The sequence below is a fragment of the Anolis sagrei genome, chromosome 2 (genome assembly GCF_037176765.1).
Source record: "Anolis sagrei isolate rAnoSag1 chromosome 2, rAnoSag1.mat, whole genome shotgun sequence".
NCBI classification, from domain to species: domain Eukaryota; kingdom Metazoa; phylum Chordata; class Lepidosauria; order Squamata; family Dactyloidae; genus Anolis; species Anolis sagrei.
In genome coordinates this window covers 165309412-165336691 of record NC_090022.1, presented here as the reverse complement: position 1 = coordinate 165336691, position 27280 = coordinate 165309412, and the positions used below count along the sequence as shown (strand labels likewise).

Genomic DNA, 27280 nt, shown 5'->3' with positions numbered 1-27280 from the left:
CAGCATTTTATTTGAGAACACAAAAATGCTGGACCACTCTCACAACCACCATGTCGGACTACACAGAGAAGCCACTGAAATCCACAAACATGTGGACAATTTCAACAGAAAGGAAGAAACCATGAAAATGAACAAGATCTGGCTACCAGTATTAAAAAATTCTAAAATTGCAACAGCAAAAACAGCAGAGAGAAAAACAGGCAGAGACATCTAATCACCTTTCAAGAAGAGTTTGCTCCAGGCACAGTCAGCCCATTGTATGCTAATCAAGGTGGTCAGTTGAAAGATTCACACCTAGCCCAACTTACAAAAGCCCTTTGTCTCACCCTGGTCATTCCACAAATATATAAACCCCCTTTTTTCCCTTTTTTCCAACAGACCTCACTACCTCTGAGGATGCTTGCCATAGATGCAGGCGAAACGTCAGGAGAAATGCCTCTAGAACATGGCCATATAGCCCGAAAAAACCCACAAGAACTGAGTGATTCCAGCCATGAAAGCCTTCGACAATACATATTAGGTTGTACTTTGGGGGACAGTGGGGGGCTCAGTACAAAGTAGCGAGAAGGAACAACACCGGCCCCCAGCGGAAGAGCTGTGGCTCTTTTGCGCATGTCGAGAGGACCAGGCCCCGCCCGCTTTCTTTGACAGGCCTCCCTCAGGAAAGCGCGCGGGAACACGGCCGGAAGTGCGCGCGCCGTCACGCCGACGTGAAAGGCAAAAGGTCGGCCAGAGGGGCGGGGCTCCGCGCGCGCACGCTCGCTGCCTGGCTCGCCCGCGCGGTCGGTCGGAGCGGCCTGAGGCCCATGTGGATCGACGGCGGAAGTCGCCCAACCGCCAGCCCCGAGTCGAGGTCTCCGGCCCCCGGCAGCTATGAAGGGGTGAGTGCGGCGCCGGCCGTCCCAACCAGCACCCGGCGGCGGCGGTGGTTGTGTGCCGTCCCCGCCCGTCTTCGGGAGTTGAGGCGAGGGGGCCCGCTCGTGTTGCCGGGCCTCGCGCAAAGACAGCGGGTGGGAAGAGGGGGGGAAGGAAGGCGCGGGAGGCCTGCGCGGAGGGGGGCCCTCGCGCCAGTGGAACACGCGGGAACGGTTTCCATAGTGGGCTTTCCCACACAGACATGTAACCCGCAATATCAAGGCAGGTAATCTATATAAATAAAAATGTAATGTTTGTTTGTGGGATTAACATAACTCAAAAACCACTGGACGAATTGACACCATATTTGGACACAAGACACCTAATAACCCAATGTATGTCCTTCACTCAAAAATTGATTTTGTCATTTGGGAATTGTAGTTGCTGGGATGTATAGTTCACCTACAATCAAAGAGCATTCTGAACCCCACCGACAATAGAGTTGAACCAAACTTGACACACACTTCTCCCATGACCGAGAGAAAATACTGGAAGGGTTTGGTGGGCAGTGTCCTTTGGTTTTGGAGTTGTAGTTCACCTACATCCAGAGAGCACTGTGGACTCAAACAATGATGGATCTGGACCAAACTCTACACGAATACTCAATATGCCCAAATGTGGAGTTTGGGGAAAATAGAATCTTGAAATTTGGGAGTTGTAGTTGCTGGGATTTATAGTTCACCTACAATCACAGAGCATTCTGAACCCCACCAACAATAGGATTGGGCCAAACCTTCCACACAGAACACCCATGACAACCAGAGTGGGCCACAGCAACGCGTGGCAGGGGACGGCTAGTAAATAAATCAAAATATAATGTTCGTTTGTGGGATTAACAGAACTCAAAAACCAATGGACGAATTGACAGCAAATTTGGACACAAGACACCTAACAACCCAATGTATGTCCTTCACTCAAAAAAATTGATTTTGTCATTTGGGAGTTGTAGTTGCTGGGATTAATATTTCACCTACAATCAAAGAGCATTCTGAACCCCATCAACGATGGAATTGAAACAAACTTGGCACACAGTTCTCCCATGACAAACAGAAAATACTGGAAGGGTTTGGTGGGCATTGGCCTTGTGTTTGGGAGTTGTAGTTCACCTACATTCAGAGAGCACTGTGGACTCAAACAATGTAGTTGTAGTTCACCAGAGAGCACAGCATGATGGATCTGGACCAAACTTCGCATGAATACTCAATATGCCCAAATGTGTACACTGGTGGAGTTTGGAGAAAATAGAATCTTGACATTTGGGAGTTGTAGTTGCTGGGATTTGTAGTTCACCTACAATCACAGAGCATTCTGAACCCCAGCAATGATCGATTTGGGCCAAACCTCCCACACAGAACTCCCGGAGTGGGCCACAGCTAGTCTTCTATATAAATAAAAATGTAACGTTCGTTTGTGGGGTTAACATAACTCAGAAACCACTGAACAAATTGACACCAAATTTGGATACAAGACACCTATCAGGCCAACGAGTTACCATCACATATAAAAACACTGAGAAACACAGCAGAAGGGACTTAAAAAGCAAAAAAAAAAAAAACCCCAAAGATATGCTGCAGCACATGGCAACCAAAACACACAATAGCATATCCACACACTCTTCCGGACTACGTCTCCCAGCATCCCCTAGACCAGGCCCTTTAGGAGAGGAGGAGGATCCAAATGCACTGCTTCCAAGATGCAAGCTTGCTTCTCCTTGGATTTCTTTGAGAGCATCCCTATTCCTGGACTGCAACTCCCAGCAATTCTCCAGATAAATAGATTAGATCCGTGGTTCTTAATCTGTGGGTCTGGAGATGTTTTGGCCTTCAACTCTTAGAAATTTAATTTAAATTTAAAACTTTATTTATACCCCACTACCATCTCCCCATGGGACTCAGTGTGGCTTACATGAGGCAGAGCCCACAATACAAACAATAACAATACAATACAAAGCAGTTAAAATAAATCTCATAACACAAAAAGCATAAACATTAAACAAAATACAGTGCACAATTCAAATATATGGCTGGGCCAAATGTAGTTAAAGTTTAAAAAATAATGCTAGGCATGAACAAGATACAAGAGGTAGGGCATTGACAGAAACATACAAGCAGTCCTAAATCGATATAAAGTGCTTTTGGGGGACATAATGCTAAGGGTTCATTATTTTGGGAAGGCACACTGGAACATCCACGTTTTCAAACTCCTCCTGAAGACTGCCAGAGATGGGGCATGCCTGATGTCCTTAGGGAGTGAGTTCCAGAGTCGAGGGGCCACCACCGAGAAGGCTCTCTCCCTCGTCCCCACCAATCGTGCTTGCGATGCAGGTGGAAGCGTGAGTAAGGCCTCTCCAGACGATTGAAGAGATTGTGTGGGTTTGTACACAGAAATGCGGTCACGCAGGTAGGCAGGTCCCAAACCATTCAGGGCTTTGTAGGTAAGAACCTGCACCTTGAATTGGGTCCGGAAGATAAATGGCAGCCACTGGAGCTCCTTAAACAGGAAGGTTGACCGCTCCCTGTAAGGGGCACCAGTTAACAACCTGGCCACTGCCCTAACAGCTGGTAAACTGGCTGGGATTTCTGGGAGTTGTAGGCCAAAACACCTGGGGACCCACTGGTTGAGAAACACTGGATTAGATAGAGGTAGGTAGGTAGATCAGAAGAACTGCTGGGAGTTGCAGTCCAAAAATAGGTAGAGAAGGAAGAAAGAAAAGGGGGGGGGGGAAGGGAAGAGGATGAGAAGGAAAGAGAATGAAAGAAAAAAAAGAAAAGGAAGGAGAGAAAGAAAGGAGGAGGGAAGGCTGGCCACAGCAATGCGTGGTGGGTACGTCCATAATATCTGCTTTGAACTGGGTTATCAGAGCCCACACTGCCATATATCCCAGTTCAAAGCAGATAATGTAGGATTTTATTCAGCTGTGTGGAAGGGGCCAGAGAAATGGCTGGTCTTGACATTTCAGGAGGCCGAACCCCTGGTTGTGTGCTGTGTAGTAGCCTTGTCAGCAAAAAGCGAGAGGCAGCGAAAGTTATTTTTTACGCCTCGCTGGTGAGGGGTCAAGTTACGCTCTGAGGGCCCATATCATCCTTATTATTAAAACAGGTGATCCACAGTATCTGCTTTGAACTGGATAATATGAGTCCACACTTCCGTATAATCCATATTAGATAATCTGGGTTTTATATAGCAGTGTAGAAGGAGCCTGTGTCTCTGCTTGAGGGCTGCTTGGCCAGCCTTCCCCCCATCTGCTTCCTTTGCTGTGTTTGGAATGAACTCTCCTTATCTCCAGCCAGGCTGGTAGCAATGCCCTCCAATATACCTTGAGGGCCTCTTAACTTTTTCCATTCACGACCCATTTGGGCCCAAGAAGTTTTTACATGACTTCAGGCTTTTGGAAAATGGCATTCATAACCTTTTGGAAAACACCTTTTGAAGATCATAACTTTTTAAGAAGAACACTACCTTTCAGAGAAGAGCCAAAAACCCTTTAGGGTAGAGTGTTTTCTTGTGGTATACAACCAGATGTAATTATGCTAGATCAGGCATGGGATAACTTTGGCCCTCCAGGTGTTTGGACTTCATCTCTCACAATTTCTAACAGCTGGTAGACTTTTAGGAATTGTGGATGTTGACGTCTATAACGCCTGGATGGTTTTAATTAGACTGAGTAACCTGTTGGTTAGGGAAGCAATGATTTTGCCAGTGCATAAAAAACAGCACTGCTTCAGAAGTGTTTTTCAGTGCTCAAAAATACATGCTCTCCTATAATAAAAAGAACTTGTTTTATATCATGCACTCAATTTTGATAAAAATCAAAGTCGACTTTGACAAAAATAATGTATTTGATTTACTCACAACCATCATCATATGTTCAGCATACACAGGTACAAAACTTTTCAGTCCCGTTTCAGATATGTTTGAGATAATTCTCTGTGCCATCTGGCCAGAACATCTCTTGCAACAAAAATGGCAAACAGGTGTGTAATCTGAGGTCAGTAGTGATCATGTGGTCTGAAGCCCTTTTTATAACTTCTCGGGAACCATAAAGGAAGATGCACACCAGAACATACATACAGGAAACAGTTAGCAACAGGATCAGAGATAAACATTACGGTTGAATAAGGTTGTCATTTCCAACACAGGCATATAAAAATAGATATCAAAAACAAATATTTCCTGTTAACAAATCCACATTTGTGAGGTGTGTTGTTTTGGTAGAGAATAGAAGCAAGCCTCATTCATTAAAGTGAAGTGTAACAGTTGGCATTAAGACAAGGCTTGGATTGTGAGTTGCAACACTTACTGACTGGCCACTTACAATTTAAACAGACAACAATACCATTTTCAATTTTACTGTGTATAAAAGCACATGTGACTTTTCCAGGAGCTAAAAATATTTTAGTTCATTTGTCCTGCAGATACTATAAGGTAGTGACATGATTATTTTAGGAGGCCTCAGGTACAATGCACATGTCCTTACTTTCTAGGAATACTCACCTAGAAATATAACTTTTAGGATTGATTTAAAGCAACAACTGTTCCATGAACAATTTGATGTTAAGAGAATTTGAACTGAAATTACTTATTAATATAATTATTATTTTTATTTTGGTGGCTATATTTATAAATGTATGCTTCTTTAATGTGATATAGTAGCTGGTGAGGTAGGCTGGAAAGGTCTTCCTCTTTGTTGTGGTGCTCAGTGTACTCAGTAAAGAATTCTGGTAAGAGCTGCTATTTATTTAATTTTAATTTTTTTGCCCTCAGGCACAAATAACTACAATGGGTTCAGTTAAAGCAGAATTCCATTATTATTCAGCACAAACATTTATTGAATTGTTAACTGTATATACACTCCCGCAACCTGTCACTACAGGCAGTCCCTGAGTTGTAAACATCCAACTTGCAAACTACTCATAGTTACAAATGGGGGTGAGATAACAGGAAGTGAGAGAAATCTATCCCTTGGAAGGGAATTTCATTTCTGAAAGAGTTATCATGGGGGAAAGGTGTCTCAATTGAAACTTTATCACCAATCCTTGTTTCTATAGCAAGCCAGGAGCCCCCCAATGGTGCAATGGGTTGCATCCTTGTGCCAGTAGGACTGAAGACCGACAGGTCGAAGGTTCGAATCCGGGGAGAGCATAGATGAGCTTTCTCTGTCAGCTCCAGCTCCCCATGTGGGAACATGAGAGATGCCTCCTACTAAGATAGTAAAACATAAAAAAAACATCCAGGCATCCCCTGAGTAACATCCTTGCAGACAGCCAATTCTCTCACATCAGAAGTGACTTGCAGTTTCTCCAGTCAAAGTCCAATTTTCACAGGGATAGAAAGTGAGATGAAATCTTCTGAACAGGCACAGAGTAAAATACAAACACCACAGGAGTGTTAACCCTTCCCTATGCTATCCAAAGCTTAAATGGATAGATAGACAGGCTGGAGTTACAATTACAAAATGTACCTGTTCTGACTTTCTTACAAATTCAACTTAAGAACAAACCTACAGAACCATGTCTTGTTCATAACTTGGAGACTGCCTATAAAAGTCTGTGTTTCTTAAGATATCTTTCACCTTCCTCCTCTTCCTTCTACTATTTCCAATTAGATGATAAATACGAGGACAGATGATGTAAAAAGACTTTATAAGGGATGTAAAAATACTTTATAAAGTGAATTTTCTATGTCAGAAGCTTTCTTAACTGAGGTATACCTGTATAGCTTGACTATTTTATCTATTTATATACTACATTTGTATACAGCTGTTCTCCACCGAGGGAACTCAAAGCGGTTCCAACATTAAAAGGCAAAATTCAATGCCATACATATATGTGAAAACCAAAACATAATAGCTAGACAATAACATATAACTATAAATTGAAAACCTAACCAAATTAAAACATAAAATAACATTTAGACATAAAGCATAAAAATTAAACATCGATAATGCAATAACATTTATATTAAAACCCACCCATAAACAACATGATTTAAAAACAGTTATTAAAATCATGCAATCAAAAATCAAATCCACAGTCGTTCCATTGGTCCAGTCACTCTATTCCTTATCCGAAATACTTGGGACCAGAAGTTTTTTAGATTGTGAAATACTGTCAGCCTTCCACATTCACTGGGATCAGAAGCACAGGTCCCCCATGAAAGAGAAAGGCAGAAAATAAACTGCATTTTTTATTTGAGAGAACACCACTCTAGGAATTTCTAGACCTTCCAGCATGACTCTACTAGAAACTGACAGAAGTATTGTATTGGAGAGTCTAGAACAGTGGTCCCAACATTTTTTGGCCCTGTCTCTCCTATGCATCTCTAAAATCTTGACACCCCACCCCCAGTGACATACAAGTTGTATTCAAAAACTGAAGCCTTATTTGCTTGGAGGAAGCCTAAAAGCCATTAACATAGTCTAAACTAGCTTCCAAAGAACATGACATCCATGAGAAAAAAAATAAAGAACAAAAGGACAATTGAAGTACTGAGGAAAAAAATCACTAAGAAATTGTTGGAATGTGAAAAAAATAGCAAAGATTCAAAATATGATAGAGAACTGAAATGCATTAATATAAAATAATTTTAATGAAAGCTTTTTCTGTAATACTGTGAACATTTTAAGTACATCATTTGTTGATTGTTAATGATGTGTTAATGCACATTCTTTCTATGCTTGTTATCTATTCAAAAGGTTCTGTTCCCTAAAAATTAACACAGGTACTTTAAGTATCCATGAAGATACCAGGAAAAAATCATGGGAATAGAAAATGCGATATTTCTATGCTCGAACCTAATGCATATCCATTTTTGCTAATGAAAACACTTTGTGTTTAGTAAAGTTAAGTAGAACAGCTATCACATGGGTAATAGTAATATTCAAGGCACAATTGATTTGAGTAACCTGCATCGAATTCAGGGTAACTTAAGTGACCAACTTCATTGCATGTATTTAATGAGAAGATGCTATAATATCTTGTCACCTAATGTTAATTTTCTTGTAGCTGATAATCTTTTTATAATCATGTAAAATAATTGTCATATGTATGAAAGTAACAGATTTCTTGCTACATTCATATGCAGAACAAAATATCTTTATCTGTATAAATAAAAATGTAATGTTCGTTTGTGGGATTAACAGAACTCAGAAACCACTGGACAAATTGACACCAAATGTGGACACAAGACACCTCCAGTCAACGAGTGACCATCAGTTCTCTATTATAAAAACACTGAAAAGCACAGCAGAAGGGACTTTAAAAAACAAAAAAACAACAACATTACAACACATGCGCAAAACCACATATTGTTGTTCATTCGTTCAGTCGTCTCCGACTCTTCGTGACCTCCTGGACCAGCCCACGCCAGAGCTCCCTGTCGGCCGTCACCACCCCCAGCTCCTTCAAGGTCAGTCCAGTCACTTCAAGGATGCCATCCATCCATCTTGCCCTTGGTCGGCCCCTCTTCCTTTTGCCTTCCACTTTCCCCAGCATGATTGTCTTCTCTAGGCTTTCCTGTCTCCTCATGATGTGGCCAAAGTACTTCAACTTTGTCTCTAGTATCCTTCCTTCCAGTGAGCAGTCGGGCTTTATTTCCTGGAGGATGGACTGGTTGGATCTTCTCGCAGTGCAAGGCACTCTCAGCACTTTCCTCCAACTCCACAGTTCAAAAGCATCGATCTTCCTTCGCTCAGCCTTCCCTAAGGTCCAGCTCTCACATCCGTAGGTTACTACAGGGAATGCCATGGCTTTGACTAGGCGGATCTTTGTTGCCAGTCTGATGTCTCTACTCTTTATTATTTTATCGAGATTGGACATTGCTCTCCTCCCAAGAAGTATATATATACTCAAATACACATATATACACACATATATGCATATACATACACAAAACACATACACAGAAAGGAAGAAGGAAGGGAGAGAAGGAGGGTGAAAGGAGAGCAGGAAGGAAAGAAAGAATGGTAGAGAAGGAAGGAGGGAGAGAACAAGGGAAAGAAGGAGTAAAGGAGAGAAAGAAGGAAAGAAAGAAAGGTAGAGAAGGAAGGAGGAAGAGGAAGAGAAAGAGGGAAAGAAGGAGAGAAGGAAGGAAAAAAGAAGGGTAGAGAAGGGAGGAGAGAAAGAGGGAAGGAGAGAAGGAAGGAAAGAAAGAAGGGTAGAGAAGGAAGGAAGGAGAGAAGGAGGGAGATAATGAAATAAAAAAGTGAAAGGGAAGGAAGGAGAGAAGGAACAAAAGAGAGAAAGAGGGAGGGAAGGAAGGAAAGAGACAAGATAGGATGGAATCAAAGAGCAAAGGAAGCGAGAAAAGAAACAGGTAGAGAAGGAAGGAAGAAGAAGGGAAAGAAAAAGAGGGAAGGAAGGAAGGAGAGAAAGAAAGAGAGAAAGAGGGAGGGAAGGTTGGCCACAGCAACGTGTGGCGGGTACTGCTAGTATATATATATATATTGTAAAAAGCACTGAGAGTAATAGGGACCTTTGGTATGAAAGTGGCCTCCCTTTTATGTGGTCATGCACTCTTCTTCATTCTATGCTCTTACCACTCCTCTTTATTTATTTATTTATTTATTTATTTCGAGGTTTTATATACCGACCCTCTCACCTTCAAAGAGGGATTCGGACCGGTTCACAACATGTGTTAACATACAAAAAATATACAATAACAACACAATGCCACTTCATTACACGATTAAAATATCACCACCATACACATTAAAACATTATCATCACAGTTAAAAGAGTCAAATCGTCCAACACCATCACAATCCCATTCATCATCCTCCTTTCATGTGGGCAAATAATAATTATTAGCAGGGTTTCCCCTGACTTTAATTTTTAAGATGTGTATGTTACAATATATATTTATATAATTATTTGAGACATCTGGAACCATAGGAAAATTAATGTTTTTGAGGGGGGGGGGTTCAGTAGGCATGGGGGAAGTAATGGGATGGCAATAATATAAAGTTATTTTTTGTTTGATTCTTCCACTTTGAGTTTTTTAAACATCTTTTTTCTTTTTCAATTCGTTGGATTTAGGTTAAATTTCTGAAAATACAATAAAACTAATATAAAGGAAATTGCAATTGGTAAAGAATGTTGCTGTGAATAAAAGAAATCTTTCAAATCTTTACAAATTATCAGTTTGTTTCTGAGCCTAATTAAAACTTTGTTATCATGGTTAAACCTAAATTAGTACTCCTGATCTAATGCGGAGGGTCAACAAATTATTAATTTAAGCTTACTGTTCTAAATACTGTCAGTCCCCCACTTTTGCAGGACTTGATAATTTGTGGGTGTGCTGTTGCCCCTCCAAGCCTGTCTATCCTCCCAATGTCTGAGGCTAGTCATAGCTTTAAGGAGTCTAGGAGGACAGCTGGGGCAAGGGGGCGGGGGACTGAGTCTTTGCTAGCCTTATCCTTTTCCACCTGCCCCTCTGCCTCCCCCCACAACCACCCAGAGCTCATGTGGAGGTCCAGTGATTCTCACCCTGTGGGTCCCAAGATGTTTTGGCCTTCAACCACCAGAAATCCTAACAGCTGGTAAACCGGCTGGGATTTCTGGGAGTTGTAGGCCAAAACACCTGGGGACCCACAAGTTGAGAACTACTGCCTAGTTGCAGTGGAAGGAAACAGTAGAGAGGGTGCTGGGAAAATTGGGAGGAGCCAAGCCTCTTCCTTCTTCTCCTCCTTACATCACCTCTCCCCTGCAACTGGAGCTCACATTGTAGTTCCAGGGCCCTTCCACATAGTCATATAACCCAGAATATCAAGGCAGAAAATCCCACAATATGTGCTTTGAACTGGGTTATCTGAGTCCACACTGCCATATATTCCAGTTCAAAGCAGAAAATGTGGGATTTTATTCAGCTGTGTGGAAGGGGCCCCAGGCACAGCACAGAGAAGCAATCTTTCAGCTACAGTTAATATCTAGCAATGATATTATTCTGTATTTTTGTTGATGTTAAAACTTAGTCTATATTAGCCTCTTTCTAACTTTCAGTGATCTTTCCATCTTCCAAAATTGTGTTTGTGGGTTTTTTAAAGGAAAAATAACCCAAGAAATGTGTTAAATTATAACTCGGGAATTTCATTCATACTTCTCTAGGGTATAACACTCCACTGTGGTTCATGATTATTCCTGTCATTTTGAGAACACATTTTTTAGCTTTAAAATGATAAATCACATTCCAAGATCTACAAATTTTGGCATGGTTTGCTAATCAGATGCAGACTATGCATTCTGTTTCCACCTATCTCCTTGAAGTCTTGTGCACATGTCACAAGATTGTGGTGTCTTGTTCCATTTAGTTACTCAAAAGATTGGATGCAGCATTTCTTTCAATTGCCTCTTCAACAGTACCTGTGGATGTGCTGTGGAAAGAGCGCTTGTACTTGTTGTGGTCTTCTCTCAAACCTCAAAGATTTCACACATATTAGAAAATGGGGAGGCAAGCTGGACTTCATTTCACCTTTTCCTATGGGAAAAGGAGATGACTAATACCCGACCTCTCTTAATTCAGAAATCCTGATGATGATGTACTGGGAAAGTGGTGTTTGGATATAATCAATTAATAAGCTTTTTGGATATAAACAAATTATACCTTTTTACTAGCAGTGTAGCTTTAAAAGACTTGCCCATTTTGCTGAGAGCTTACTATAGTCGGTTTAAATTTAAACCATCTCAGTCCTGCTCCTGAAAATAGATATATGTTGCTTTTGTTTGGACAGTTGCCATGGATTTTGTATGCGTCGACATGGTCAATATGACCTACTGTAATTTACTAAGAATGAAATTCCCAGAGGAATTGAGCATGTTTTCATTTGTTTCAGTAGCCGGATCGAACTGGGTGATGTGACGCCACACAACATTAAACAACTGAAGAGATTAAATCAAGTCATCTTTCCTGTCAGCTACAACGACAAATTCTACAAGGATGTATTAGAAGTTGGCGAGCTCGCCAAATTGGGTATAAGATTTTTTATATTTATTTGATGGGTTGATGCCCAGAATTGTTGTCTCCTGCTACTAGATCTAATGCAATTTGTAATACTGTATTAAACCTAGGTTTTCTCGTGTGTATGTGTTTATACCTTGAACTTGTGTATGTTGACCCCATGAATTTCGTAGGGTTTTCTTAGGCAAGGTATTCTCATAAGTTATTTTGCTAGTTACTTCCTCTGAAATAGACCCTAGAGTGCCTGGTATTTGTTGACAATTTCCCACAAAAATACTAACAAGAGCTTATCTTTCTTATTAGTTTCCAAGTTTAAATCGGACTCTGTGCCTTTAGGACTAGTTCTTAATTATTCAAGTTGTGTAAAATCTTAACATACAGTCTTGCACGATAGCACCATGTTTTATTTTGTGTATACATCTTCTCGGAATACATGGTTTTCATTTGACCATCTTGCTTTTTACAGGGTGAGGCAGCATAACTTCCTTTTTTCAAAACTTAATAAAACCCATTGTATGAATCAGGATTTTTTATTTTATAATGTAAGCGCATACCTAAAGTTTTGTTTTACGTAGTTTTGAAGATGAAATTAGGTAGGTGACGTTCCCCATTCTCCACACACTGAGTAAATCGATTTCTGGTGTTTGTCATGACTCTTGCCAGCATAGCAGGCGTTATGTTGGCAATTTCTTCCTGGATGTTGGTCTTCAAATCTTGGACGGTTCACATAAACACGGGTTTTCAAAAAACCCCATAGAAAAAAATCACAAGGGACCAAATTTGGAGAGTGGGCCGGCCACTCCAAATCCACTCGAAAAGTAGGCCTCGACAGCAAAAGCACGCTCCTCACTGTTCCAACGCATGATGGCGACTGAACTGTGTCAGGACAAAACTTGATACTCCCGCCTCTCAAACGAGACCACTAGCGCTCCGCTACGTCTTTAACCGACTGAATGGCGCGCATTTTAAAAAAGGAAGTTATGCTGCCTCACCCTGTATTTGCCTGTGCTAGTAATCCCCATCCCCTTGTTCCCACAATAGGCTTTTACTAGCTATCATACTCCATATTTTCAAAGCTGCTCACCCTTCTGTAAATCACTGTAATGTCTTCTTTCAATGTGACAGATTTCCTAATAAAAGGTAACATTCAGTTGTCTGTCCTTGTAATCTAGTCCTTATTTTAAATTTATATGATCTCATTATTTTCTCTATATAAAGGGAATATTCTTCCACACACTCATCATTAATTTAAAAAAAATGTTTTCCCCATTATTTTATAGAATAACTTTTATAATGAAATATGCTAAACAGCTTTTTAAATCCTCAAAATGCTTCTGGGATAATCTTGCTTTGCTCTCCAGCTTCCATAGCTGGAGAAAAGCCTTGCTTGGGATGGTTCAGTTTTTCCAAGTACATTGGATCTCTGCCATCAAAGTTACCAGTCCCAGCATATATTATTTAGCTGGATGAATCCAAGGCTTAGCTATCAAAGTACACCATGTCAAGCTTGAGAGTTTAGATCTGTTTCCTTCTATGTACTTATTTATCATTTATTTATTTAAAACATTTATCTTCCACCCTTCTCACCCCGAAGGGGACTGAGGACGGAGCACAGCATATACACGGCAAACATTCAATGCTGGGACACAAAATCACATGCAATACATAAACATTAAAAAACTTTTATCAAAATATTAAAATACACCATTTAAAACTGTCCTAGTAATCCGTGTCAAATCTAATTGGCCTCGTCATCTTTCCTATTGCTGCTTTATTGCCCTGTCCCGAATGCTTGGTCCCACAACCAGGTTTTTACCATCCTTCTAAAGGACAGGAGGGAGGGGGCTGACCTGATCTCACCAGGAAGGGAGTTCCATAGCCGGGGAGCAATCACCGAGAAGGCCCCATGAAGTCTTGTGTAGTTATTTAGGGTGGGATGAGGATCTCTTCCTCCCTAGCTCCAAACTGAAGCTGTTGATGAAATTCTTGCCATGTTGAAATTGGTGAGTAGTTATATAGACCACTGCTCATCAAGGTGTTTTCCCCAGAAGTGCGATAAGGTCTTGCACTCACTGAGATGGTGGATCTTTTTCTTGATCTGCCATGTTACATGGAGATGATGTGATTTCCCAGTATAAAATAATCCCATCTGTAAGGAAAGGGCTTCATGTGGCTTTTGTGACATGCTCATTTTCTATATGAAGGGCTATTTATCTTTACACAGGAATTGTTTCATTATGTGAGCTTCTTCCTGAATGACCTAAATTTTCTGCTTCATTAAGAATCAGGTTGATAATGTTTGGTCTGCATAGCCGTAGCCAAACAGGGTCACTTTCATTGGGGTTCATTTAATATGGAAGTGTATTGTATTATTTTAATCAGGCAGTGTTCTTAAATTGTTCTTATCCCTTATTGTATGGGAAACATGGAATCAAAATTAATGTTTTCTTTTTCTTGTCCCTCTTCCTATCCTTATTTTTGGCAGCCTATTTCAATGATATTGCAGTGGGTGCAGTTTGCTGTAGAGTAGATCATTCTCAGAATCAGAAAAGACTGTACATCATGACACTTGGATGTCTGGCCCCTTATCGAAGATTGGGAATAGGTAAGGCTCTCCTGCAAATTATCAAGTGGGTCTTGTGTAAGTGTTTTAGGCTTACTGGAAGAAAATGTTAGTTATTTGTCAGAAATAAATATGAAATACTGGTGTGTTGATAAACTTTGAAGCTCCAGTTCAGTATCCTCTCCACCAAACATCAAGAATAAGTTTTAAAATGGGAAAAGGAGCGGATTTCACTATTTCATTTCCTCTCATTTTTTTTAAATATTTGATGCTCACTAGAAATTAATAGTTTTCTGAAAGACTTTGTTGGCATTTTCTGCAGAAAATGAATGATTTTAGTAACATGGTTGTGAGACTGGAATCAGAACATGAATTCTTATACCCTGCCTGTATCCCTATACCGAATGGTAAAAACTATGATCTGTCTGTTAAAATGTCAGAGAGCTTTATAGGACGGGTTTTTCAATCTTTAATTATATGAAAGCAGTTGGTCTCTTAATTGAAATCAGCTTCCTTGCATCCAAAAACTTTTCAGAGGAAAATTTCTTGTTATGATGACCTTTGTATCGATATATGTAATATACAAAGAAACCATTATCTTTGCTCATTCTTTTGCTAATGGAATGTGTGTATATGTCCAGTTTGTCTGTGCTTCTTTCCATTCTTCCTTGAAAAACAAAGTCGCAGTTTGCATATGTCCTGTACCAATCTGATAATATGCAAACAAGCAAAGTTTATTGATTAGTCCACTGACCATATTAACATTAAAAACAAAAACAGAAACGTACAGAAATAGACAAGATAATATCCTTATAGCCTGTAGCTTCTTCATGGTGTCTGTGACTCACAGAAATTGGTTGTCCGCACCTGCATAGTATATCTTTTGGAACCTTCTAGGCCAGTCCTGTATAACCTGTGGCCCTCCAGGAGTATGGGACTCCAACTCTTAGAAGATCTAGCCATCTTGTCCAATGGTCAGGAATTCTGGGAGCTGAAATCCAAAACACCTAGAGCAGTGGTTCTCAACCTGGGGTCCCCAGATGGTTTTAGCCTTCAACTCCCAGAATCTGGCTGGGATTTCTGGGAGTTGTAGGCCAAAAACATCTGGGGACCTCAGGTTGAGAACCACTGACCTAGTGGGTCACAGTTTGTGCAAGCCTGTTCTAGGGGGTTAGCTTTTTCATAGCAGCCCCACCCACATTTAACAGCACTATATAGCATCTTCCCTGCCTAAACTCTGTTCCTTTTAGTTCACAATGCAATGCAGCAGTTTTTTTCCCCTGTGGTATTGATCTGGCTTAGTTTTTGTCAGTTTTTACCTACACTCATTCAATCCTGAAAAGACCTCTCAGGACAAGCCTCACTACATTTCCTGTTCTAGGAGATAAAGGGTGGCATTGACACTATGTGAGGTCCTTTTTAACATCAGGAGGTCACTTTTTTATTTAAAAAAAAAGATGCAGCTCTTTTAAAAATGACTACATTTGAAATAACTTCATTTATCCTCTTGTTCTGTTTCCTTTGCAGGAACTAAAATGTTGAATCATGTGTTAAACATCTGTGAAAAAGATGGCACCTTTGACAATATCTATCTGTAAGTATATTTTTCTGCTGTCATATTAACTGTCATAGGCCTTGTAGAGCAAAGGATAGGCAAAGTACAGCTGCCCAGATTTATTAGTTTGGGGACCCCTGCTCCAGAGGCTTCATCCCACAGTAGTGGATTCAAATTGTATAAAAATAATTCCAACTAAACATTAGGAAGAACTTTATGATGGTAAGAGCTGTTCGGCAGTGGAATATGCTGCCTTGGAGTTGTGCTTGAAGGTGCCTTCTCTGCAAGTTTTTAAGCAGATGCTGGATGGCCATCGGTTGGGGTTGCTTTGATTATGTTTTCTGCATGGCAGAGAGTTGGACTGGATAGCCCTTGCAGTCTCTTCTAACTCTATAGTACAGGGTGATGCAGCATAACTTCCTTTTTTTAAAATGCGTGCCATTCAGTCGGTTGAAGACGTAGCGGAGCACTAGTGGTCTCGTTCGAGAGGCGGGAGTATAAAGTTTTGTCCTGACACAGTTCAGTCGCCATCATGCATTGGAACAGTGAGGAGCGTGCTTTTGCCATTGAGGCCTACTTTTCGAGTGGATTTGGAGTGGCTGGCCCGCTCTCCAGATTTGGCCCCTTGTGATTTTTTTCTATGGGATTTTTTGAAATCCCATGTTGATATGAACCATCCAAGGACCCTACAAGGTTTGAAGACCAACATCCTGGAAGAAATTGCCAACATAGCGCCTGCTATGCTGGCAAGAGTCATGACAAACGCCAGAAATCGGTTTACGCAGTGTATGGAGAATGGGGGACGTCTCCTACTTAATTTGATCTCCAAAACTACGTAAAACAAAACTTTAGGTATGCACCTACATTATAAAAAAAAAAAATCTGATTCATACAGTGGGTTTTATTAAGTTTTGAAAAAAGGAAGTTATGCTGCCTCACCTTGTAGAATTGGTGCTGGCAGGCTTCTAGTTGAATGTAATGAACCCAACAGCAAAGGGATAATCTTCCATTCAAACACCCTTGTACCTGGACTGGAAGGATTAAAATGTTTGACTAGATAGAACCTGAGGAGAGCCACCTAGGGAAGGCTTCCAATTTTGTTTCCACCCTTTTTCTTTCAACCTGGAGTTGAGATGGGGACAGAAAGCAACATCAATTTTGTGGTAGCCTCCATCCACCTCTGGAGCATGAAAATGCATCTGGTAACATTTGTCTTCTATACCCATATTTTCTCATTTCTCACCTTCAAATATACATCAATTGGCATGTAGATTCAAATTCCAGTCTTCAGATAATGCTAATATTCTTCATTTCTTTTCCACCTTAGACATGTCCAGATTAGCAATGAATCAGCAATTGACTTCTACAGAAAATTTGGGTTTGAGATCATTGAAACGAAGAAGAACTACTACAAGAGGATAGAGCCAGCAGATGCTCATGTGTTGCAGAAAAATCTCAAAGTCTCTTGTCTTGGCCAGAACACAGATGTGCAAAAGTCTGACAACTGAACAAAACGGAATGAACGCTTTCTTGCACTTTCTTAGCACCAAATAAGGAAAGAGAGGCCTGATGTTTTTGGTTTTTTCCATTATCCTAATATGTCCTGTATCCTCTCCAACAAATTAATATGTTCCCAAGGATTGTCAAATTGTGTGTTTTGCATTTGATAGCTGCTCTTTGCATTCTTTGGGATGGAAATAAACAGTTCTAGCTGGGAGGGCCTTCTGTTAATTTTCCAAAGGTCAGCTTTTCTTCAGTGCATGTGATTCTCATGCATTTTCATTGAAGAGGAAAATATAAGCAATACCTTGTGTCCAGGCTCCTAATACCATACTACAACTTTTTTTAAATGGAGGCTGTTTCTCTCCTTTTGCGAACTTGGTTTAGTGGCTTTTTGCCTTTACTTTTTTGACCATGCATCCAACAGTCAATCAGCTGATTCACAGCTTTTGAACTGCCATTTCTCCATTGAGACAAAGTAGCTGACAAGATTCATCTTTCTGATTTGTCAGCATTGTAATTTTCCACCCCTTGGCTCATTGTTCCTTGACTGGTGTAAGAGAGGATTCAAAGTAGTTCAGCATCGTCTCCAACTTCTATTCATTATAGTTTTCCACTGGCAACAGAACACACCTTGGCTCTGGCAACAGTGGAGTAAGGCAAGCGGTTAAGATTACTAAAGAACCTCAGTTTGTGTTTCTTTAAAATTGTGGGGCGGGGGTGGGTGTGGGGAGATTTGCCCTGGAAATGGCTCTGTTGGTTTGGACTGTTTGCTTGCTTGCTAAGTCTGTTCTCTGCTTATTAAAAAAAGACGGTTAAAACTGCCTTTACCTACATTTTACAAGACTTGGCAATATATTCTGGGGGAATGTTACGGAATAACAGAATGAAGGGTTGGTGGGACATTGTAAAGGTTCAGAAAAGACCAGGCCTTCTAATATTGTAATGTAAGAACTGTAGCCTACTTTATTGAGCTCTTGCTTTGTGTTTTGTTATGCTTTTGTTGGCAATTTCATTTTGCGCTTTTAGCATTCATTACAATGATACCAGCTTAACTTTACAATTCTTCTTTTCATCTGGGGAAATGTACATGGGGAGATTTGGGAGGAACCTGCCCCATCACCTGAATCAATATTAAACTGTAACTCTTTCCTGGTTTTGAACTTCAGCTGTATTTTGAGCTTTTCTGATCTGAAATGGATTAATAAGGTGTGTGTTTACAGTGTGAACTTGCTATAAGATGAATTTCACTTTGATGTTGAACTGAGAACCAGGTGCATAAAAACGGAAAAGGTTGAGTACTTTCCATTATATTGTAGTCTGCAGAAAAATCACTAAACATTGGAACCTTATGAAACTAATAGTATATGCTAAAAATGACCCAGAGACAATATTCTTCTTAATGTGCAGATTTTTCTTTGCACTTGTATTCTAATTATTTAAAAATCAGAACAAACATTCAGTTAGTCCTTCAAATGCCTTGTACTTGGAAGAGGGTTTTTTTGCTGTTGCTCTGGTCATAGTTCACAAAGACATGCTTGATTTTCTGAGAATCTGTCTGTCCTTTACAAACAGGCTATAACATGAAGTTCAAATGCCAGCATTACTTTCCTTGATCAGTTAAAGGTACAACACTTTTTGTACAAGTCAAGTTATCATCTGTCCATAACTACCTTTTAGTGTCAAAGGAAATATATGTCCTCTTTTTTGGGAGTAAATGGTAGAGTCTTAGAATAGTTGCCATTGATCTACAGATACAGGCAGTTTTCCCTTTAAAGTTCAAGGTAATACAAACATTTTGCTTCTGTTCTTTTAAAATCGGTGCTGTGAATGTGTTTCTCAAATGTTTCTGAAAGTGTTAATTGTTTAGTCAACCATAATTATGTCCTATATAAGGTGGAAAGAAAATGATAAAAAATCAAATCTCCACTTTTCCTTACTTTCAGGTTATGCCAGTTACTGACTTATATTTGCTCAAAAACACAGGATTTAAATCCCTAGGTCCTTGAGTTGTGTTTCTCTGTTTGAGTTCTGCAAACAGAAGCACTTTGAATGGTTCTTCTCTTTTTGGCTGCAGAGTTTGACCCATTTGGACAAATGTTTTGTTTTTCATAATCGTCTAGAAGGGGATTTTCTGAAATGGTTCTAAGTATTTTATGTATCACTGTCAGAATCTTTTGTTCTGTTGCAGGTCAGCATAGGATAACTATGATATATTATTTGGAAGGTTCCATTATTATTAGCAGCAGCAGCACTCCTTTTGGAGATGTTTGCAAGGAGGATGTGTTTGGTTTCATTTACATGGCCTGAGGCAGGAGCTCTCATTAGGCACCAGCATTCATAAAGGTGCTCTCGGTTTACTTCCCAATAGACACAGAAAAGAAAGAGGCACCAGGTTAGGAACATCCTGCATTTAGCAAGGAAGGGGGTATTTTTATATACGCAGAGTGGATTTCAGTTCATGATTTAATGTGTCCATTAAATATTACATGCTACAGCTAAAATAAATTCTAGTTATGTTTTCATTAAATCTTCCTGGTGCCCTGTGGTATCTAATAAAATTTAAGCCAAAAAAAAAAAAATCTTGCTCCAGTGACTGTGGGGTTAGCAGCTATGTACACAAATTCAATTTTAGCATGAACTAGCCGTCCCCTGCCACATGTTACTGTGGCCCACATGGGGGTTCTGTGTGGGAGGTTTGGCCCAATTCTATCGTTGATGGGGTTCAGAATGCTCTGTGATTGTAGGTGAACTATAAATCCCAGTAACTACAAATCCCACATGTCAAGCTCTTTTTTCCCCAAACTCCATCTGGGTTCATATTTGAGCAAATGGAATATTCGTGCCAAGTTTGGTCCAGATTCATTATTGTTTGAGTCCACAGTGCTCTCTGGATGTAGGGGAACTACAACTCCCAAACTCAAGGTCAATGCCCACAAAACCCTTCTAGTGTTTTTTGTTGGTCATGGGAGTCCTGTGTGCCACATTTGGTCAATTCCATCATTGGTGGAGTTCAGAATGCTCTTTGATTGTAAGTAAAGTATAAATCACAGCAACTGCAACTCCCAAATGACAAAATCAATTTTTGAGTGATGGTCATTCCTTGGTTTAGTAGGTGTCTTGTTGCCAAATTTGATGTCAATTCCCCCAGTGGTTTTTGAGTTATATTAATCCCACAAACGAACATTACATTTTTATTTATATAGACTAGCCGTCCCCTGCCATGCGTTGCTGTGGCCCACATGGGGGTTCTGTGTGGTAAGTTTGGCCCAATTCTATCGTTGGTGGGGTTCAGAATGTTTTGTGATTGTAGGTGAACTATAAATCCCAGCAACTACAACTCCCAAATGTCAAGATTCTATTTTCCCCAAACTCTACCAGTGTTCACATTTGGGCATATTGAGTATTCTTGTAGAGTTTGGTCCAGATCCATCATTGTTTGAGTCCATAGTCATCTCTGGGTGTAGGTGAACTACAACTCCAAAACCAAAGGACACTGCCCACCAAACCCTTCCAGTATTTTCTGTTGGTCATGGGAGAACTGTGTGCCAAGTTTGGTTCAATTCCAACATTGGTGGGGTTCAGAATGTTCTTTGATTGTAGGTGAACTATAAATCCCAGCAACTACAACTCCCAAATGACACAATCATTTTTTTTGAGTGAAGGACATACATTGGGTTGTCAGGTGTCTTGTGTCCAAATTTGGTGTCAATTTGTCCAGTGGTTTTTGAGTTCTGTTAATCCCACAAACGAACATTACATTTTTATTTATATAGACTGAAGGACTTATGCATAATCATTCTACATATCTGGTCATTATTGGAATGAGAACTGTTTTTTCTTCTTTTACATAGCTAAAAAATATTCCCTTGTATTACGGTTCTGGTTCATTCAGTGTAACAGATGATTCACCTGGAATAGCTGCATCAGATTTTTTAAAAAGTGGCATGACTAATTAGCCATGACTAGGCAAACATGAAAAATTCAAGATAATATCCTGCAAAAAACATTTATGTGAAACATATCTTAAAATTGCAAGTAGTTTGCTTGCAGCTTTTGTATGTCAAAAATATGTTTCTCTTCAAAATCCAAGGAAATTTATGTTTTTAGAAGCAGTTTTATGCAGAATGGTTACCTTGCTCATGACTTGAATTTTTTTTTTTTGGCCTTACTCCTACTTTTTACATACCACAGTTCTCATTCTTTGGCATTACCTCTCCATGCAAAAGGAACAAAACCAATTTGCTGGTGTACTGGCTTCTAGAACTCTGACCCAGAGTTTGGTGAGCTTCGACAATAGTCATCAGAGCTTTCATTCTTTCTCCTTTTTTCATTAGTCTCCCCCAGGCCCCATCTAACCATCTAATGCCATATAACACCAGTGCTGCAACATTTACATTGGCTTCCAACTGAGTACCGTGGCCTGTATAAGATGTTAGTTCTGACCTTTAAAATTCTTTACGGCCAGGGTCCATTGTACCTTAGGGACCGTCTCTCATTCTCCCATCATCGGAGGTCGCAACGACCATCCCAACGTGACTTACTTTATATACTGGGTCCTAGAGAAGTGCACTTGGAAAGGACCAGACACAGAACTTTTTCTATTTCTGCCCCTGCCTTGTGGAATTCCTTGCCACCCTATATGAGAGCCATTCGTGACTTAGGGCCTTTTACCCTAGCACTTAAGACCTGGCTTTTTACTAGAGCTTTTGATCTATGTTAATTTTATCAATATCTGTATGTATGTATTTTTATCCTTTACAATTTTAGCTTGTAAATCACCTAGAGCATCTTGGATGGAGGGCGATTAATAAGTAATTAAATCATGATCATGATCATGATCTATACTGACCATTTAATGCAGTTGGAAGCTGGCTTCCAACTGCTGTGGCCAGACAACAGACTCTCACAAAAGAGTGCAAAAGAAAACTCCTAATGCACATCAATGCTGTGTAGTTTGTGTAATCATCAACCAGGCCTCAAACTTATTCCAGGATTTCCTATGTAACCATCTGCACGGTGAAACCACTTTCTTCAATATCAGAAACCTATTTAAAGTGGTCAGTGTAGATGTGCCTCTAGTCTTTTCTTTTGATCCCATGTAAGTATCAAAGATATTGATACTATAGGGGCACATGTTTTCTGTTGGCCGACAGACTCACTGTTAATTTTTGCATGAACCAATAGAAGGGCTGGGAGGGAATTTCAAGCGGATAGCAATGTTAATACATGGAATTATTCTGGGCACCACAATTCAAGAGAGATATTGACAAGCTGGAATGTGTCCAGAGGAGGGCGACTAAAATGATCAAGGGTCTGGAGAACAAGCCCTATGAGGAGCGGCTTAGGGAACTGGGCATGTTTAGCCTGAAGAAGAGAAGGCTGAGAGGAGATATGATAGCCATGTATAAATTTGTGAGAGGAAGCCACAGGGAGGAGGGAGCAAGCTTGTTTTCTGCTTCCTTGGAGACTAGGACGCGGAACAATGGCTTCAAACTACAAGAGAGGAGATTCCATCTGAACATGAGGAAGAACTTCCTGACTGTGAGAGCCGTTCAGCAGTGGAACTCTCTGCCCCGGAGTGTGGTGGAGGCTCCTTCTTTGGAAGCTTTTAAGCAGAGGCTGGATGGCCATCTGTCAGGGGTGATTTGAATGCAATATTCCTGCTTCTTGGCAGGGGTTTGGACTGGATGGCCCATGAGGTCTCTTCCAACTCTTTGATTCTATGATTCTATGATTCTATTTCTCAACAAATGCCTGAACATTGTGACGAATTATTATTATTATTATTATTATTATTATTATTATTTACACAAAAACACAGTATGTCACAGCAAACAAGATATATATGCTGGATTACGTATCACAAAATTACAAGTCGAACACTTCCCAAGCATCTAGGACTGTGTGATGGATTTTCAAATAATGCGCACAGATCCAAGTAAGGTGGCCTTTTGCAGTTGACAGATCCTGATTTTGACAATGTTTATTGTTTCCAAACGCCGGCTGAGGTCTTTTGGCATGGTAGCTAGTGTGCCGATGACCACTGGGACCACCTGTACTGGTTTATGCCAGAGCCTTTGCAGTTCGATTTTGAGGTCTTGCTTTTCATCAATGGGGCTGTCACCTGGCATGGCATCATAAATAACCCAAACTTTTTTCTTTTCCACAATCATGGTGGATTGTGTTCCAAAACTTTGTCAGTCTAGCTTCAAAAGTCCCACAGTACTTTTGCGTTTTCATTTTCCTCGACCTTTGCAATTCTTTACTGCTGACAGGTGGTACTTGTGACATAAGTTCCAGTGAATCATTTGGGCCACAGAGTTGTGCCTTTGTTTGTAGTCTGTCTGTGTGATTTTCTTGCAACAGCTGAGGATATGATCTATGGTTTCATCAGCTTCCTTGCACAGACTGCATTTTGAATCATCAACTGATTTTTCGATCCTGGCCTTAATTGCATTTGTTCTGATGGCTTGCTCCTGGGCTGCAAGAATCAGGCCTTCTGTCTCCTCCTTCAGTGTTCCATTTGTGAGCCATCACCAGGTCTTCTCCCTGTCAACTTTTCCTTCAAATTTGTCCAGGAACTGCCCATGCAATGCTTTGTTGTGCCAGCTATCAGCTCTGGTTTGTAGTGCGGTTTTCATGTGCTGATTATTTGCTGTGCTTTGAGAAATTTCCGATTACTGACTTCAGTTAAAGCAGGTTCTTGCCTTTCTTTAACATATTCTGCCAGGGCGTGTTTTTCTTCTTCAACTGCTTGTTTTACTTGTAAGAGTCCTCTGCCCCCAGACCTTCTAGGCTCTCTCACACACACTCTCAAACACAGGGGAACTCCAGACAAGAAACAATCAGGGCCAGCTAATCACCTCTCAACAAAGGATTCTCCCTAAAAACTGTCAGGCTATGAAATGGTAATCAAGGTTGCCAATTGAAACATTCATACCTACCTCTAACAGACAAGAGTTCTTTCTCCCACCCTGGATCTTCCACAATTTTCCTAGTTAAAGGTTTTCCTCTGACATGAAGTCCAGTCGTGTCTGACTCTGGGGTGTGGTGCTCATCTGCATTTCTAAGTCGAAGAGCCGGCGTTGTCCGTAGACACCTCCAAGGTCATGTGGCCGGCATGACTGCATCAGGCCTGATGGGCAGCGTGAGCCTGCCAAGGGAGGAGCAGCCCCGCGCGGCCTACTTGCAAGTAAAGCACCTCGCGAGGTGCTTTACACGCAAGTAGGCCACGCGGAGCAGCTGCCCTCGGCTCATGCTGCCCATCAGGCCTGACAGATAGCGTGAGCCAGCCAAGGGAGGGGCACTGTGGGGGGGGGGCGCTCCTCTGCAGGCCGGATAAGTGCCCTTGGCGGGCTGGAAGTGGCCCACGGGCTGTAGTTTGTGGACGCCTGTTCTAGGCAGATAGAGCTGGTCAACATCACTGCAAGAATGCAGCAAATTATGAATGGTCATGAGCAGGCCTGTAGCCAGGATTTTGATTCGGGGGGGGGGGGGGCTGACTCTGAGTGAAAGAGGGTCTACCCTAGCAAACCTTTTGTATCGTTACCCCAATACCCCCATGCATTTGGGATATATTGAGTATGGTGATCAGATCATGATATGAATAAACACAACAGTTTAAATAATGTACCAGTAAGGCCTTTTTGCAGACCACCATGAGAATTGGGGGGGGGGGGGGCTGAAGTACCCAAAGCCCCCCCCCCAGCTACATGCCTGATAATGAGTTTTCTTGTTTTTCTGTTTATTATTATTATTACTCCAATTTATCTCCCCAAAGGGGACTCAAAGCTATCTATCCGACCACATCTCGACCTACGAGCCCACCAGGACTTTGAGATCTTCTGGGGAGGTCCTGCTCTCGATCCCGCCTGCCTCACAGGCACGGCTGGCGGGGACGAGAGATAGGGCCTTCTCGGTGGTGGCTCCTCGGCTGTGGAACACCCTTCCCGTGGACATCAGACTGGCTCCTTCCCTGATGATATTCCGCAGGAAATTAAAGACTTGGTTGTTCAAGAAGGTGTTCGAACAAGAAGTGCAATGATTGGTAATGATGATAGTAATGGAACAACGGAAAATGATACTGGATTGTGGTTTGGACGATGAGACGACGCGGAATGGGTTTTGTAGTAATTATGATGTTTTTGATGATGATGTATTTTGCTAATGCTGGACTGTGGATTATTTTTAGATTGTGTCTTGATTTTTGAACCTTGCTCTTTCTATGTTGTACACCGCTGTGAGTCGCCCCTGGGCTGAGAACAGCGGTATAATAAGCACAGTAAATAAATAAATAAAGCAGCTTAACATAAAAGCATTGCCATTCAATTTAAAATACAACATTAAAACAGAATTAAACACAAACAGCATTAAACATTTCAATTAAAAACCATCAAAACATATTCAAAGTTAAAAACCACAGCACCCTCTGACTTGATCTATAAAATCTTCTTTAAAAGGCCTGCCTGAATAAGGTTTTAGCTTGCTGCTGGAAGGACAGCAGAGAGGGGGCCATTCTAGCTTCCATGGGAAGAAGAGAACTCCAGAGTCGAGGGGCAGCCACCAAGAAGGAAAGCCTTTCTCTTGTTCCCACCAGGACTAAAGACCGATAGGTCGGAGGTTAAAATCCAGGGAGAACGCGGATGAGCTCCCTCTATCAGCTCCATCTCCCCATGTGAGGCCATGAGAGAAGCCTCATAGAATCATAGTCAAAGAGTTGGAAGAGACCTCATGGGCCATCCAGTCCAACCCCCTGCCAAGAAGCAGGAATATTGCATTCAAATCAGCCCTGACAGATGGCCATCCAGCCTCTGTTTAAAAGCTTCCAAAGAAGGAGCCTCCACCACACTCCGGGGCATTCTATGTCCACCAGAGTCTTTTCCAACATATTACAATAGTATCTAGTTATGGGTGCAACATTTGTTGTTCATTCGTTCAGTCGTCTCAGACTCTTTGTGACCTCATGGACCAGCCCACGCCAGAGCTCCCTGTCGGCCGTCACCACCCCCAGCTCCTTCAAGGTCAGTCCAGTCACTTCAAGGATGCCATCCATCCATCTTGCCCTTGGTCGGCCCCTCTTCCTTTTGCCTTCCACTTTCCCCAGCATAATTGTCTTCTCTAGGCTTTCCTGTCTCCTCATGATGTGGCCAAAGTACTTCAACTTTGTCTCTAGTATCCTTCCCTCCAATGAGCAGTCGGCTTTATTTCCTGGAGGATGGACTGGTTGGATCTTCTTGCAGTCCAAGGCACTCTCAGCACTTTCCTCCAGCACCACAGCTCAAAAGCATCTATCTTCCTTCGCTCAGCCTTCCCTAAGGTCCAGCTCTCACATCCGTAGGTGACTACAGGGAATACCATGGCTTTGACTATGCGGATCTTTGTTGCCAGTGTGATGTCTCTACTCTTTACTATTTTATCGAGACTGGACATTGCTCTCCTCCCAAGAAGTAAGCGTCTTCTGATTTCCTGGCCACAGTCTGCATCTGCAGTAATCTTTGCGCCTAGAAATACAAAGCCTGTCACGGCCTCCACATTTTCTCCCTCTATTTTCCAGTTGTCAATCATTCTTGTTGCCATAATCTTGGTTTTTTTTACGTTTAGCTGCAACCCAGCTTTTGTGCTTTCTTCTTTCACCTTGATTAGAAGGCTCCTCAGCTCCTCCTCGCTTTCAGCCAAGAAAGAGCCAAGATCCTGCAAGAAAGACTCCAGCAATACATGGAGCGAGAGTTGCCAGACGTTCAAGCTGGGTTTAGAAAAGGTAGAGGAACGAGAGACCAGATTGCCAATATCCG

At 41.3% G+C, this 27280-nt stretch overlaps 1 protein-coding gene across 2 annotated transcripts; it reads left to right on the top strand.

The window, feature by feature from the left end:
• The first annotated feature begins 720 nt into the window (after positions 1-720).
• Positions 721-18649, top strand: NAA50 (N-alpha-acetyltransferase 50, NatE catalytic subunit). 2 transcript variants are annotated; one of them, XM_060763380.2, is made up of 5 exons: positions 721-881; positions 11747-11880; positions 14354-14473; positions 15959-16025; positions 17314-18649. In XM_060763380.2, exons 1-5 carry the CDS (start codon positions 874-876, stop codon positions 17492-17494), a joined length of 510 nt encoding a protein of 169 aa, XP_060619363.1. In that variant the 5' UTR covers positions 721-873; the 3' UTR covers positions 17495-18649. The 2 variants fall into 2 exon arrangements, with proteins under 2 accessions (XP_060619363.1, XP_060619362.1); XM_060763379.2 differs by having other exon boundaries at positions 722-881; positions 11744-11880.
• The last annotated feature ends 8631 nt before the right edge of the window (positions 18650-27280 follow it).

What these genes read in the sequence shown, in the direction of transcription:
- NAA50 (XM_060763379.2), top strand. An exon ending in TGGCGAGCTCGCCAAATTGG is followed by an intron (nt 11,881 to 14,353) that starts GTATAAGATTTT and finishes TATTTTTGGCAG; the next exon opens with CCTATTTCAATGATATTGCA. An exon ending in ACCTTTGACAATATCTATCT is followed by an intron (nt 16,026 to 17,313) that starts GTAAGTATATTT and finishes TTTCCACCTTAG; the next exon opens with ACATGTCCAGATTAGCAATG.